Source organism: Dermochelys coriacea, chromosome 2 (assembly GCF_009764565.3).
Source record: "Dermochelys coriacea isolate rDerCor1 chromosome 2, rDerCor1.pri.v4, whole genome shotgun sequence".
Classification (NCBI taxonomy): Eukaryota; Metazoa; Chordata; order Testudines; family Dermochelyidae; genus Dermochelys; species Dermochelys coriacea.
The window spans coordinates 9508497-9524468 of NC_050069.1; the positions used below are offsets into that span (position 1 = coordinate 9508497).

Sequence of the window (15972 nt, forward strand, 5' to 3'; positions counted from 1 at the left end):
CCTGCTTAGTGCTTCAGTGCCCCGTACAGTTAGCGGCTGTGGAAAGGACCCATGGGGAAGCTCAGAGACAGTGCAGCTGGAGCAGGGACTGCAGAAATTCCATGTGTTAAAAACAAGTCTCTGGTGGGCATCTCTGCTGCCCTCCAGGAGGTGATTTTCATGAAGATTACTGCTCCTCAGCTGTCCTTGGGAGGTGGAAAGAGCTAATTAATCCCTGGCGTAGGTTGTCTCATGTGCCTGTAGACCTGGCCAAAAACGAAGAGCCCTTTGAGGTGGGCTGGCTGCTGCAGTGGGAGCATTCTGAAGCTGCAACACGTACACAAGTCATCTGAGCTCTAAAGCAACGTTGGGAGCGGATGAAATGCCATTGCGGGAATGATCAGCCCTCTGGGTGTGCGAGGCTAATATTGCTAACCTTGATCTTCGTAGCAGAACTGAGATGCTAAGTGACTTATCCCAGGTCACAACAGGAGTTGGGGCTAGAGTCTGTTCTTGTGACGTTAACGTTACTCCTCTGGAGTTATGCTGGATTGACACCACCAGTCTAACTGAGATCAGAATCTGGCCCTCAGTTTCAGAATGAGAATTAGAAACAGGGCCTGGCTCCTAGTTCTAGTCTCTCACCCCTAGGTCGCCCCAGAGACACCCGCCAGAGAAGCCCCTGTAAGAACAGTGCAATTCCTCCACCTGCCAAGCCCCTCTCCTGTTTGGTGTGAAGATTCCTTTGGGGATCCATGTGAAGGCAGGGTTTTAAAGCATTTACTAGTGAGGAAGGATTTTCCCATGTAGGTTTCAATGAGAGGTTTAAAATCTCTTTTTTTAACCCTTCCTTTGTCACGGTTTAAGACAATCTCCTTCAACTCAGGCTCAACTGATGAGGAGCATGGTTTGGGGTAGATGTGAGTGGCTTTGGTGGTATCTCTCTTGTACGATTATACACACACCCTCCCCACCACCACCACCACCACCTTTGACTTTGTCCTGGGACTGGATCTGAGACTGAAGGGTTTGGTTTGCACCAGTAGCCCACGGAAGTGAGTCTGGGAGGAGAGACCTCAAAGAATATTCCAGCCGCAATGGCTTTGATTTTGCTCTTTCCTGGAGACAAACTTTTCTGAAAGTGGGTTTTCTAAGTGTTAGTCTCTTACATTAGGAATCTTGAGTCCTCACTTCAACTCTCTTTGCTGGGGGACCTGGGGAGATTTGAATGGGACTTTTGAGTGAATTTGCATCTGCTAAACTCTGCATTGTGTATGTCTGTGGATTTCACCTATGAGTGTTTCCAAGAAGGAGTCATTTAAGTTCATACGCCCTAATATTCACACTAAAAGCACTCTTGCATTCTTCCAGTCATGGAGCAGAAACAATATCATGTGACTTTATCTGACCAGTTTCAACTTGGCAACACAGAGTAACTTTTGAATACTTGTGGCAAACATAAATTATTATTTATCTTTTATAACATGGTGCTACCTAATGACCACAACCTCAACTAGGACCTCAGTGTGCTAGGGGCTGTACAAGCATATGTAGTCAGAGCCAGTTCCTGCCCCAAGAAGCTGAAGAGCTTGTCCACATACAGTTACACCAGATTAATTTAAGTGTGATTTTTAAAATGAGGTGCAAAAGGTTTCCTGGGCACTCCTATAGCAGTGCAACCAGGATCAGCTGAGTTCAATTAAAATCCATTAGGAACAGGTTTAAGCAAAACTGAAATACAGTGTTCTTAATCTGAAATTGCTGCAAGTTTATGTGTTGACAAGACAGACAAAGGGTGGGAAGGAGAAACCGAAGTGACTTGCACAGGAACGCCTATCAGGTCAGTAGCAGAGTGGGGACTAGAGAATCAGAACTCCTGACTCCCAGACCAGTACTCCATCCACTGGACTACACAGCCGCCAATAAACAAACTCAGAAATAAAACTGTCAGAGAAATGTGAGTGCGTAATAAATAGGAGGCTCCCTGCCCTGAGCTATTCCAGGGACAGAGAGATGAGGTGTATGTCAGGGAAATGACATGCTGTGCCTCACTCAGGCAGATCTAGCACCAGGTTTAAGAATAACGGCAAGCGTTTACCAAGCTTGATCTCTGTGTAATAACGTCACAGCCTGTTGAGCAGCTAGACAAATTCCCTCTCAGCTGACATTTGTCAGTATCAGCTTGAGTGATCATTCAAAGCTACTCTGGCGAGAGTCCTTCACGCCTAATGACAAGCTTCTTACTGCAGCAGCACGGAGCGGTCGTTGCTCAGGAAGATGCATTGGAGGCATTTCTTCTGCCATGAGGACCTTCAATCGGCACCACGGGCCTGGGGGTGACTGCTTTTGTAGCAACAGTAAATCTTGCAGTCCAGCCTTAAGTGCTGCCTTGGAAGGAGATTTCTCTTGAGGTTTGCACAGCCTTGGTGGGGAAGGGGGGCAGCGAGAGCCATTTCCTGTAGGATGCGGGGTCTAAGGGAGGGCTGGTGGTAATGGGCTACAGGAGCTGTCGTCTTGGTTACAGTCCAGGTCAGAAGCCTTTCTCGGTCTCTGCGAGAAACACCCCGTTCCTCGTCGTCATTCAGGCCTGTAACCTGGTTGTCCTTTTCAGCTCTTCTCTATCTGGGGGCTCACATCCAGGCCATGTCCAATTCCCGATGCTTCTTTCTGCATCACATCTCTAGGATCCAGCTTTTCCTCTCTGTCCACACAACGAGAGCCATTGTCTAGGCCCTCCTCATCTTACAACTCGCCTACGGCAACATCCTCCCCTCTGGCTGTCACAAAGCTCATGAGAGATGATAGGTCGGGTGGGGACAGGCCAGGCAGGGCCTTGACCCTGAGAACGCGCAAATGGCTGTCGCAAAGATCCTTTTCCCGGCTTGTTGCTTTAACCATATCACCCCTTAGCCATTGAGGTCGACAAAACACTTGACAGTTAGGCCACTGCTGTGCTGAGATCACTGCCCATCATGCCAGCCACTGTGGTCTCATTGTGTCCCTCATCTGTCCACCTGTCTCCACCTGTTCTCTATAGTTGTACATTTAGATTGTAAGCTCTCTTGGGTGGGGAATGACTATCTGTTCTATGTTTGTGCAGCCCCTAGCGCAAGGGGGCGCTGGTCCTTGGGTGCTATCATAATGTACATAATAAATAATAGCAGCCAACATGTTTTTACTGCCCAGAGATGTACTAGTCCTTGACCACTCGCCAGGAAACAACAAAATGCAGCCAGTCCTGTGGAGTAGGAAGCAGAGGCTCACTTCAGAGCCAAGGTTCCCCTGGGCCAGCCTGAGGATCTGGGCTCTCCCTACTGAGGGCCTCGTTACTGAGCTCAGGTCTGCCAGGTCCTTAGGCAACAACCTTAGCGGCTGTACTACAGTGGTGCACAGAAGCGCTACCCCCCACCAACAGCCTTAGTGCTAAAGGCCTACAGACCACAGAAGCCATGATTGGATGGACAGGCAGCACTCTCATTGGGTACCTGGACCATATAAAGGCTCCAACAGGAAGAGGAAGCTGTCTGAGCAACAGACCGTTGCCTGCTGACTAAACTGCCTCCCCTGGCCCTACTTTGTTGCCCTGCTGACTTGCCTGACCTCCCCTTCCCAACCCACTGATCCTGCCCCTCAGACTGGATCTTCCAGCTACTGACTGCTGCAAGGACTCTGACCATTGCCCCAGACTCCTTCTGATACCAATCAACAGCCCAACTACCCCAGCACCCACGCACACTTGACTATTGCTCTGGGCCCTTCCCCTAGTCGTCCTCGGCCACCAGGCATTACATGAGTAATTCTTGGAGTGTCTCCCTCAGTTTCTCCTTGCTTTCCCTGCTCTCCGTTTGCTCCCACTCTCTCTCTGTCACCACCTTACCTCCGTCCCATCCAGAACCACCCAACTTCACATTGTCCCATTCCTGACATAGAATCAGAGAAATGTCAGGCTGGAAGGGACCTCAAGAAGTCATCCAGTCCAGCCTCCTGCACTGAGGCGGGATCAAGGAAAACCTAGACCATTCCCAACTGGCGTCTATCCAACATGTTCTTAAAACCCTCCAATGATGGGGATTCCACAGCCTCCCTTGGAAGCCTCTTCCAGAGCTGAACTCCTTTTACAGGTAAAAAGTTTTTCCTCATATTTAACCTAAATCTCCCTTGCTGCAGCCTAAGCCCATCACTTCTTGTCCTACCTTCAGTGGAAAACAACTGATCCCCGTCCTCTTTAGAACAGCCCTTAACATATTTGAAGACTGTTATCAGGTCCCTCCTCAGTCTTCTTTTCTCAGAGGTCAGGTTTTATAAACTTTTTATCTTTTGTGTTGCTTTCCTCTGGGCTCTCCACTTTGTCCACATCTTTCCTAAAACGTGACACCCAGAACTGGGCACAGTAGTCCAGCTGAGGCCTTGTCAGCGCAGACTGGAGCGGGGCAGCTACGGCCCCTGTCTTACACAAGGGAAACTCCTGCTGATACATTCCCGGAGTGATAGTCACCTTTTCTGCAATTGCGTCACATTCTTGGCTCATGTTCAATTTGTGATCCACTGTAACCCCCGGAGCCTTTTCAACAGTACTACCGCCCAGCCAGATGTACCCTGTGCTGCAGTTCTGCAGTCGATGTTTCCTGTCTCATATAGTACTTTGCATTTGTCTAGATTGAATGTCCTGTCTCAGGGCCGGGTCCTAACCTTCCCCTGGGTCTGGGAGCAGCAACATGCAGGCAGGCCTAGCTCCTGAGGCTAGCCCAGAGTTGGCTGGCGGTGGGAGCAGGCAAAGGGGCTGGTGGCAGAGGAGGAGGCTAGAAGATATGTGAAGCTGCCTCAGCGAAGATGGGCTTTTTCCAGTGCATGCTGGCACTGGGGAAAAGCACAGGATGAGAGTTAATAGGCCATTTTTCTGCCATACTTTGTCTTTGAGTATATAGAAAATGCCTTCTCATGCCTGGGATATTGCTCAGAGCACTGAACTGGGAGCCAGACCTAGGTTCTAATCCCAGTTCTGCCACTGGTCTTCTGGGCTTCAGTTTCCCCATCTGTAAATGGGGGTAATGATACTGACCTCTTTAGTATAGCACTTTGAGATCTAGGGATGAAATGCCCTGTGTAAGAGCTAGATGATGATGTTGTTAGTCAGTGCAGATCATCCCAAGGGCCCTGCACTTGCCCTGCAAACCTAATGCAGCAAAGTTGTCCTTTCCATTGAGGAGACCTAACGGTTCCATGGCCCCTCAAGCTGAGAGAGATTCCGACGTCCCTGGCTCTCGTTTTGCAGCTGCAAAAACAAAACGTTACTATATTAAGGAGAGAAGAGTCAAGCTCCAGGCAGCCAGGTGGCCAGCGGAGGGACAAAAGGCTTAGTACTGAGGCTTTGTCTACACTAATCCTGTAAATCGGTGTCAGTTATGCTAGTTAAGGTACATAAATTACATAACTTAAGTTGATGTAGCTTACGTCGACTTAAAGCAGAACCTACACCGTGCTTTGTTGACGAGAGGCGCTTTCCCATTGACATAGCTTCTGCCTCTCATTGAGGTGGATTGATTAAGTCAATGGGAGAGACTCTCCCATCCACTTATTGCGTCTTCACCAGACTTGCTGAATCGATGCCGCTGTATGAATCACAGAGGCGCCAATTTATCCCATAGTGAAGATATGCCCTACGTTTGGCGCACACAGGGATTGGATGGCTCCCGTGGTCTGAGGATCTAGGAGATGCTCCGATTGGATGATGAGATCTGAAACCCTTGAGCTTATGTAGACAGTTGGCCCAGACCCTTTACTCTGTAAGTAATTTAACGATCTTAATAAGGTATTTTAATTTAGGGGTTGGCAACAGCAATACATAAAAAAGGCCATCATCTCAGGATGTTAGGTAGATTTGGGAAGAGGAGCATTGATTTATTAGATATTCATGTGATGATTGTCTGATGAATTTATTTTCTCTTTGATTGTTCTATTGTGCGTTAGACAGGGAATGTTGCGTTAGACAGGGAATGTTACAGTAAGTTTAGCAATAGTTATCTGATTATGTGTTTTGTGATCGTACTAGTTATTATCTATAACTAGGTAGGTAGTTATAGGAGGTAGTTAATAAAGCCCATACATTAGAAAAGTGGTTTCAAATCCATTTTCTTTAGCTAAACGACAAGGAGGGGCCATTGGACTACCTAGAAATTTGGGTAGGTTAGAACAGAACAAATCATCTTTTATACTTGCAATCTTTGTATTCATTGTTCTCATAGGCTTAAGTCAGTGAATGTTTGAGTGCATAGGCCCCAATTCCGCAAAGCACTCAAGCGTGTGCTTCAATCTCGCTGCCTTCAATGTGCCTTAATGTTAAGTGATTTGCTAAATTCAGGGGCCTTGGAGGTGCTTGGGTGATGAGTGCTATAAAAGGGTGACATGTTTTTATTATTTATTTATTGCAGTGTGGAGATTTGCCTGGATGATCTTTGTCTAGCAGCTCAGTTCTTGATATAGTTTTCCACCAGAGAGATTTTCCCCTCTGTTAGCTGGTTGGCCACCAGCTGATTATTTTTAGTAGCAATAGCTGTGATTGGTGATTTCTAAATCATGCCATGTGGAGAGATTGTGGATTGGATCGCCTACTTACTGGGTCTTTGCTGTTTTGTTGCGGGGGGAGGGCATTGAATTCAGGACATTGATTGGCATCAACTCTATTGGTAGAATTGCCAGTTATGGAACTAATATATCTGGGAGTCTGATATCACTGTTAACACCTGAGATGCTTGGCTGGCTAAACCACTGTAGAGAGTTCCCAGACCTGTAACTTAGGGTTTTAATGCGGTTCTAGTGATGGCTATGAAAACTGAAAGGCTCTCAGTAAGCATGCCTGGCAGGTTGCTGTTTTGTAAGCTGGGCTCAGGGCTTCAGCCTCTAGGTGGTTGAAATCTGTCCCAGGTCAGAACTGACCCAAAGTAGTTTCCATCTGCCAACAGTTTGAGCTTGGAGCTCTCTGTCTTATTCCCTGTTGACCTGTGTCCCCATCGCACAATTTGCGATCCTCAACTGGCCCCCTAATTGATAGAGACGTCAATACTTGAAGGGTGGAGACTAAACTACCCTTTCTTCCTTAGGTACAATGTCAGAGGCTCAGATAGCACAGTGATTACTATGGCATAAATGCCTAGAGAGACAGTCAAGGTGGGTGAGGGAATATCTATGATTGGACCAACTTCGGTTGGCGAGAGGGACCAGCTTTCAAGCTACACAGAGCTCTTCTTCAGGTCTGGGGAAGGTTTCACAGCTAAACGCAAGGTGGAACAGACTTAAGCATAAGGAGTTAACACATGTTGCAAGAGACCATTCACAGCCTAACAGATGGTCCCTCCGGCCAGTGTTGAGGCAGGTTAGCAGAGCTGGGTAGGAAAGATGTCTCTATCCTGGGCCTTCTCCGTGGCTAAATAGAGCCCTTCATGCTGGTGGGCTGCCCGTCTGGTTGAGAGAGGAAACCCATCCCTGCAGGACTGAGTAGTTGAAACTATGTTTGCGATAGCTGCTGCTGAGGTTTTGAAGGTGTGTTGCTAACTGCTCTTTCTCTGACCCCTTCCAGAATGGCCGAAATGCTTTACATGTGGCTGCTGCCCACTCGAAGGAGGAGATTATCCGGCTGCTGCTGGCTGGAAAGGCAGATCCCAACGTCCCCGGAGGGGTATGTGCACATATGGGGGCATGGTAGGGCGGAGCGTCATTGCCCTTGAAGTCTCCTCTTCCATTTCTTCAGCCGAATGGTAATTCCCAACAGGGCCATGCCTGCGACTGGCTCTTGCCCCACTGCCACCATTCGCTTAAAGCTGATATTGGCAAAACAAAGTACCCATGGGGCACATTAGACTTGGAGCCAGTCTGCTGCATTGCTACTGTGTTGCTCGCTGTTCATACACTGGAGCCACTTTGCCCTTCTATAGCATCTCCCCCTGTGGATCCCAGAGAAGCTGTGATCCACTCTGTGGAATACATCGGGAATTCCCGTTTTAGTCCACATTCCCTTCCGTCCAGGCTTCTTCCCTACAGGGTATTCTCCAGTCTGTTTCAACTGTCCCAAGCAATGGGGTTCCTGTCGCTTCCCTAGCAGGGACCATTTCACAGCCAAATAGACCTCAAGATTGAGAACTTCTTGCCCACCCCTTTCCCCCCCGGTATTCAATCCCCTCCCGTCCCCAAGCATTCAGCCGTTGCTCAGTTGGAGCCCGTTAGTGCTCTCCTTATGCTCAAGGCTGGCCTGGTGGACCAAACGTCTGTCCACCTGAATGCAGGGGAATTTTTTCCACTCCAACAAGGGGGAAACACATCTAAGAAAAGTGACTCTTGTGTGCAGGCAGCTGTTTGCATGGACGGGATTCCAGCTTCCAGATGACGTGTGCTTTCCTCCTCGATTGCGTCTGCTGTCAGCTGTGAAGGGAGGGAAACGCACTTCTGCTTGGTTACCTTCCCTCTGGCAGCGCGGTCAGAGGTGTTCCAGATGCAGCCCAGAGAGGTCTTTTCTACTATTTCTTTGTGCACTGTGCTGTTTCCAGGCAATCATTTTGTTGACCCCCGTAAAACTCTGGGGTACTATATACATAAAAAAAGAACCCTGTAAAATTGGCTCAGGTCTTAAACTGCCCAGGGATGTTCTGCTCAACCTCTGATTTACAATGTCTCTCTTGCCCTGTCTCTGGGTGAGCATGGGATGACTCAGAGAGAAATACACCTACTAGATAATAGCCAGGGCCTCTCCTAGCACTGATTGCTGTACTGGGAATTAATCTGATATCATGGCTCTTTAAACCCTGAGCGCAGAGGCAAGAGAACTGGCCAGCCCTCCTTCCCTCCTCTGAAGACTGCCTTTCTCTCCTCAGCACTCATTCACTCCTTCTCTCAGCCTGCTTATCTCACCCTTCTGTCTACTCTGGCCTCCCAGTGCTTCACTTGCTGCCCCTCCTCCTAGTTGCAGACTAGGCAAAAGACACAGGAGTACATTGCAGGTACTGGGCTGGGAGGCGGTTCCAGCTGTGGGGAATGGGATTTGCCTGGGGTCTGCATGCCAGGTGTTCTGGCAATGGAGAAACAGGAAGCATTGGGAGTACACAGAGAAAAAAATGCAAGTGGAAATCAAGAGGTGTACTGGGAAGACAGACTCCACGTCTCTTGGTAAGTGGCCTACAGACAAAATAAACTCAAGCACCAGTCCCGCACCTCCTGTCAGTCCTCCCTCTGGCCCGGTTTGTGTCTCTGTATTTTCCATGTATACCTGCAGCATGCTGAAGTGCTTTAGAATTCGTGCAACCAGGAGACTCATGGGAGTTTCCATAATACATGCATAAAGCCAGACCCAATGCATGCAGAAGGGTCCCAGAGGGAGTTCAGCCAGAAGTCCTTCTCTAGCACCTGTGCTTTCCTTAAAGAGACAGAAGTTCCCCCATTTCTTCAATGGATAACAAGTCCTAGCCCTGGAGCACTGAGCTATTTATCAGGCACTCTTGGCACATACTGGCCATTGGCTATAGCTATCTCGGTGAGTGTTTTCAGTGTCCAATAGATGGAAGAACATTGTGCCAACCCCACAGTTATCAGCTTCCTTCCTTCATGAAACTCCTTCAGGAACCGCCACCAGCTGCTATTCTACTCACTGAAATGATGGCTTCCCGCTGACGTTTACTCTTCCATCAGTCCTGATAATCCCAATCCTCATCCAGTGGTGAACATTGACTTCAGCCACTTCTTTTCCGCCCGCTGATTTCTGAGCCATCTGCCTTGTTTCCAAGTTTCCTTTCTCTGTCCCACCTAGTCTGTCCCGCCTCTTCTCTCCTCCGAGCTACAATCCACCTGCAGCGCTTTGGCTAGTTCAGTTTTCTCCAGGAGACTGGACACTTCTGTTGGGTCTGTTCAATGGTTCCTAGTGTTCTCCCTTTCATATTAGTCCTGTGCTTGGGGCTGTCCCTGCAGATACGTCCCAAGGTATGTCTACACGGCAAACTGAAGTGTGAGTGCAGCACAGGTAGATGCACTGGCGTTAGCTTCCCCTGGGCTAGTAATAGCAGTTAAAACACAGGCCCTGGGCTTCAGCACAGGTTAGCCACTTGAATCTGTATCTGATGTCTCCAAAGGGCTTGTACAGCCCACGCTGGATCCCGCGTCACCACGCTGCTAGAGTGGGTATGTCTATCCGGGGCTGGCCCTAGACCAAATGGCACCTGAGGCAAGGAGTGTCTCTGGCGCCCCTCCTCCATTTGTTAAATTTCTGAACATCTTACAGCACCCTGAGCCCAGGCCCCCCAAGTCTGGCACCCCAAGCGGTCACCTGGGTCGTCTGCCCCTAAATCCGGCCCTGTGTCTATCCACGCTGCTATCACACCTCAGACTGCAGAGTGGGCATATCTCCGAGTCGAGTGTAGCCTGGGATTCATGCACCGTGGAAAAAACTATTCTCTCTTTTGAGGACTCATAGGTGGGCTGGACATGAACAAAGAGAACTTCTGAAACCTCCAGAACCCCCGTCTAGAGCTGGTTGAAACATTTTTGATGGAAGAATTTTCTGTCAGAAAATGCAATTTTGTCAAAATCTCAACTTTTCCTGGGAAGGTATCAATTTCCACTATGACTGAAAAATTGGAAACGATTCATTTGAACTTTGTTTCATTTTGATAATGTCAAAACATTTTATGTAGACTTCTATATTACGTTATATTTCAATGTTTTGTGTATAATATTTTGTACTGTTTTGACATTGAGATGAAATGTTTTGATGTTTGTGAACTGAAATTTTTTTGGAATTTTTTTTTCTTCAAAATATTTGGTATTTTGACTTTTCATCCCCATTCCAGATGATTTTTTTTTTTAATGTTGGAATTTTTTGTGGGACAGAAATTCTGCTTCCCAGACAGCTCTTCCTTTCCCAGCCCTCCCTAGGGCTTCATATACAAACTAGGATGGATTTTGCTTTCTCTTTCTACCTTGTGGTATCCCAGCTCTGTGTAGATTATGACAGTGATTGGCTCTCTGTAAATATCTAATGCATAGATTGGATTGCTAGTGAGTCTACCACAAAGGGTAAGGACAAAGGCTGTCTCTTGGACACTGCAACATCAGATGAATAGGTTTCAAACCTCCCTCGAGCATGAGTCCTTAAAGGAATTCATAAAACAGCATAACCTGAGGGCTGAATTCTGCATCTTTCCCAGCCACACATGGATGCTTCTTTCTTATCACTCCCTTTAATTGTAAACATCAAGAGCTCTTCTCTTCCTTGGGCTCACTTGGAGGGGGAGAGTTGATACATAAGGGGAGAAGGGAGCCGTGCTTTTGGTTTGCTTAGGATGCTCAGCTGGGACTCTCTGGTTGAGGTAAAAAGGGCAAGAGCCACGTTTGTTGTTCTTCTTGAAGCCCTGTAACTCCCAGTGGAGCAGAGGACTTTCTTCCTGCTCTCCAGCCGACACATAGCCGACGCCCCCCTGCTCTTTTGCCTTTGCTGAACGGGAGTGAGTTCAAAGCCTACACATCCCAGCTGTCTGCGATTAGAACAGTGATTAGTTCAATAACACAGAGGGTCCCAGAATGCTTCTCTCAAGTGGGACGGGGGAGGAGGACCCAGTTCCTTACTCTGGAGAGAGAGTGAGAGATACCTAGTGCCTTTTCATGAGGGTTCCTCCCTTCTCTGTAATGCACAAAATGAGCTTCAGCCTGCTTTGTGCAGCCCGGATCCCAGAGCTGGCCACTTGCCTGCATTCCTGAGAGAGCGCCTCCTGTTTCCTACGTGAAGTCTGTTCTTACCCTGAACCTGCATTCCCCGGCTCGGTTTTGTGAGCTTAGCCTGCCAGCGAGGATGACAATAATGAAAAGGAAACAACTTTCCTGACCTTCAGCAGTGCAGCCCGAGAGACAGCAGGGATGGACCATTGCTGAGTTATTTATTCACAGCACAGAGAGATCTGTAGGCTGGATGGGTTACCTGGTACAGGCAGTTTGTATTAGTGCATTAATGTCTACAAGCTGCTAGGCATTCATGTGTCTTGGTGCTGGGTGCATAAAAAACGTCAATAAATACCTCAATATAATATGCTTTTATGTCCCCCGGGTGAGTAACAGTTAGCTTATTCCTGCCATCTCATGCTGAGCACTGTTAGCCCTGGTCAGTATGCAGATGGAAGACCTCCCAGGCACTGCAGGAAGTGGGGCTGGTGATCCAGAAGGAGGTACTTTTCCCTGAGCCGAGGATCCATTGCAGCATTGGGTTACTGCCGCTGGAGGTAGGAAGGGAGGAAATGTGACTGGGGTCTCTGCCTCTCCCTCCATTTATTTGTGACTCTTACTTTTACGGAAGGGAGTGGGAAAGAAGGAGGGGGAGATGAGCATCCAGCCCAGCCTTGAGCCGCGTCTCACTCTGCTGTGCTGGGCTACGTCCCTTACATTTATAAACCACAGCCTTGCAGAGCTCAGAGACCTGAATCCAGATCACTAAGCCATTGGGGACCAAAAGTTGTAACCAGCTGCTGTTTGTCCTCTCACTTGTGTTAATTGACCTGAGAGATCGGTCAATCTGTCTATTCATTCATGTGTCACAGTGTTTTATACTGCTGCCCATCACCACAGTATCCAAGCATCTTCCATGTAAAATCCATAGCAATAGCCATGTCTCTAAGGGACTTCATGGAGGCCTTAGTCCTCTTCCAAGCTACCACCACTGGTTCCCTTGTTGGTGCTCTTAGCAAAGACCATGGAGGCTGACCTACCCTGCCCTCCAGGCCAGGGCTGAGGTATCTTGGCTTAGAGAATCTGCACAGGATCAAACCCAGGTTGTACCTATTCTGAGGAGAGAGACCCCATCCAGGGTCACCTCCAACCTGGCGCCAGTGAGATGGGAGAAACTGAATTCCTCTTCCATTGAGTGCTGCTGTTCACTTCAGCCTAAGGTCCTAAGTTCGTACTCTGTGGGTGCTCGGGATGATATCAGCAGAGGAATGAATGGGGAAGATGAATCCCAGGCAGTCACGATGGTTGCGGTGCGGGACACAAACACATGCATGTGTTGTGGTCATGGGCAAGGAGGGATCTCAGTGGAACTCTCTGTGCCATTTTGTGTAGGGCCAGGTAATCCCTGGGACAACCCTGCTTCAACATGCTCTCTGAATAGCCCCCGGTGTGGATCTTTGTGAGTGAAGTAGGGACTGGGTTGGTAACCCTGCTGGCTGACATCATTTATCAGCAGGTCAGGGGCAGCAGCAAGGCCGGCTTCCCCCGGCTCTGTCCTGCCAGCCTGCCTTGATCCACGGGCAGCGTTCAAGAGCCATTCGGGCTCATTTCCTTTCAGTGCTTGGCTCCGGCTGCCCGCTGGCAGTGCCAGTTGGGACCAAGACCTTTCCCCCTCAGGGACTGAGACCAACTTTCATTTCTCATGGGCAACCGCACCGGTACCCCTCCCTCCATATCCAAATATGTCTTTAGGGAAACAAAACTCCTCTTTCTCTTATTAACAGCGCCTTTGTCCCCGAGCTGCCCATTCAGAGGGGTAGACAACTATGCATAACCGAGCCATTGTTTGGGCAGATTTCCCATCCTATCTCAGGAGAAAGAACTCCCCTGCTGCTTTCTCCCATGCCTAGTTAATCGGGCATTGCCACTGATGTTCGGCAGCGCGGTGGCCTGTGGCAGCCCTGTGAAAAGACAGCAGGCAGGTCTGGAGCCAGGGGCTGCTGTTTGGAACCTTCTGTCCTTCGTCCCAGGGCCAGCGTCTGAGGTTAACGCCGGGCGTAAGGGAAGAATGGGCTCCCGATGAACTGGGCAGTGAGTGGGAGCAGGAGTCGTGGCGGTAACAGGCGGGATTCTTCTCCCCACTCCCAGGGAGTTTTTGTGTCAATACCCTGGTTCTGGAAGGGTGCCAGCAGCAGGCCTTGCTCAGCCACTTCACACGGGCAGCCTGCCCTCGCTATGCTGAATTCAGTCGTGCTCTTTGTCCCCTGAAGGACTGAAAAGAAACGAGGGATGGATTTGGCAAGGGCTTTGTGAGGGGAAGGAGCTTAAATACCAGACAGGTGCCTTCGGGCTTGTCTACACTAGAAAGTCCTATTGCTTTAACTATAGCAGTACCATTAAAGATGCACAAACACCATACCCCAGTGTGGACACTTATATCAGTATAAAACTGCTTAGATGTATAGCTGTTCCAGTAGGAAGGGAAATCGCTGTCACCTTTATACTGGTATAACCAGGTCTATGCTACGGCTTTTACCTGCATAAATCTATCGGTAAGATATCACACCTCGAACCAACAGAACTATACTGGAAAAACTTGTGTGTGTAGACGAAGCCTTAGTAATCTAGCTTCACTCTTGTTAGATAAAGATAATGAACAGAGCACTCCCTAAGGGTGCGTTGTCTGACCCTTCCCAATCCCAGGTCTGAATCTAAGTGTGTTTACGGGGCACCAAACGCAACTTGGCTTAAAGAAATCATCGGGGCAAAGCATGATTGTACCTTAAACAACATCTCAGTGTGATGATGATCCTTGGCTGAGGTCTGGATTTTCCTTCCTTTTTCTAGCTTCTTTTCCAACAGCTGGGTGGGTGGGAGGATCTGGCCTAAAGGATGCTCATCAGTGGCTTTAGTACTGCCCTCCTTATGGGGGGCAGGAGTAATGGGCCCCACTGGTCCTGCCTCCCACACCTGTAGCCTCCTCGCTGAAGGCTCTGTGAAAACCAGGTGCCAGTGGTGTGGTGCAGCACTTCCAGGGGTATTTATTGTACACTGGGTCCCACTGGGTTAAATCCACTGAAAAGTTTTGGAGGGCATCAACTGCTCTTGTGCTGAGCCCAGGATGCTGTGTGAGAGTGAGGGGCTTGTTGGGAAAGAGGCCTCCATTCAGGACTCCAGCAGAGGTCCAGGCGGCTCTTCAGTGGGGACCTCTCCTCACACAGGGGTTAAATTCTGGACTCTTCCCATGGACAAGAGCCGGCGACGGAAGCAGGGAAAGCAGCCCAGCGTGATAAAGGGCTGTGCTGAGTGTTGGCACCTGCCAGCTGGCACATCTGAATGGTGGCTGTGAATGATAGGAGGAAGGCAGGCTACCCACATAGCGCTAATCCTGTTCTATGGAGGTCACCCCCCCCCCACTGCCTTTCTGAGCCATTGTTGTTGGGCCCTCTGCCCTTACCCCACACTTGGAGCAGCAACAAAGGGAAGTGGGGAAACAGCGTTCAAATTCCCAGGGAATGCAGGGGTGCCTTTAAGATTCAGTTTGAGTGTTCACCTTTGTTCCATTTAGGATATCTCCTTGGGAAATGCTAATGCATAAAGCAGGGCCCAGCAAGCCATGCCTGAGAGAGGGCTGTAGTGGTAACTGAATGAGTTAAGTGAAAAACCTTGGGCCAAGACATTTGCATGGGCATCTTCTGTCCTATGCGCTGTGAAAGCAAATGATATCACTGGCTTGCCCGCGTTCTAGCTGGCTGCATTATGTTAGAAATGAACATGATCTATTGCAAATGAATGGTGGCTTCATCAATGAAGTTTGCAATGATTATTTTGAAAGAATGATGGATGAGGAGAACTCAGTGGAGGAATTAAGAACCTGTCCACTAAACTCTGGGGCATGATAGATTGCATGCTAGAGGAAGAGATTGCAGAGGGAGAAGGTACATGGGCCAGACAAAGTACTGGGGAGATGCAGTGTCATCAGTGGGACGGTATCAGGTATCTTACAGGTTTGTTTAATGTTATTCTGAAGAAAGAGAAAATGCCGGATGAATGGCATAAAAGCTTTGTGGTGCCTAAAGTTAAAAGTTAAAGGCAATGTTACACTGAGTGCTAATTATGGCCCAATTAAGCTGAAGTCACGTGCTATGAAAGTAAGGGAGATGATTATGAAAAGTGTCTATGTTAAATGGTTGGAATTTGGCAGGGCCAGTATGGATTCATGCTGGGAAGGAGCACGACTGATGGCACGTTTGTGTGATGAATCCTCATGGAGAAGTTCCGTGAAAAAAAGATGGCAACTGG

At 48.7% G+C, this 15972-nt stretch overlaps 1 protein-coding gene across 7 annotated transcripts in view; it reads left to right on the forward strand.

Moving 5' to 3' along the window:
• LOC119852273 (serine/threonine-protein phosphatase 6 regulatory ankyrin repeat subunit B-like) overlaps window positions 1-15972 on the forward strand; it is a 75368-nt gene that overhangs the window by 5792 nt on the left and 53604 nt on the right. For 6 of the 7 annotated variants that reach the window (XM_038393439.2, XM_043507272.1, XM_043507273.1 and 3 more), the window contains exon 3: window positions 7553-7651. In XM_038393439.2, coding sequence (XP_038249367.1) covers window positions 7553-7651 — 99 coding nt within the window. Of the gene's footprint in view, window positions 1-5655; window positions 5763-7552; window positions 7652-15972 lie in introns of those variants that run through there. The other variant, XM_043507277.1, reaches the window with a different exon arrangement.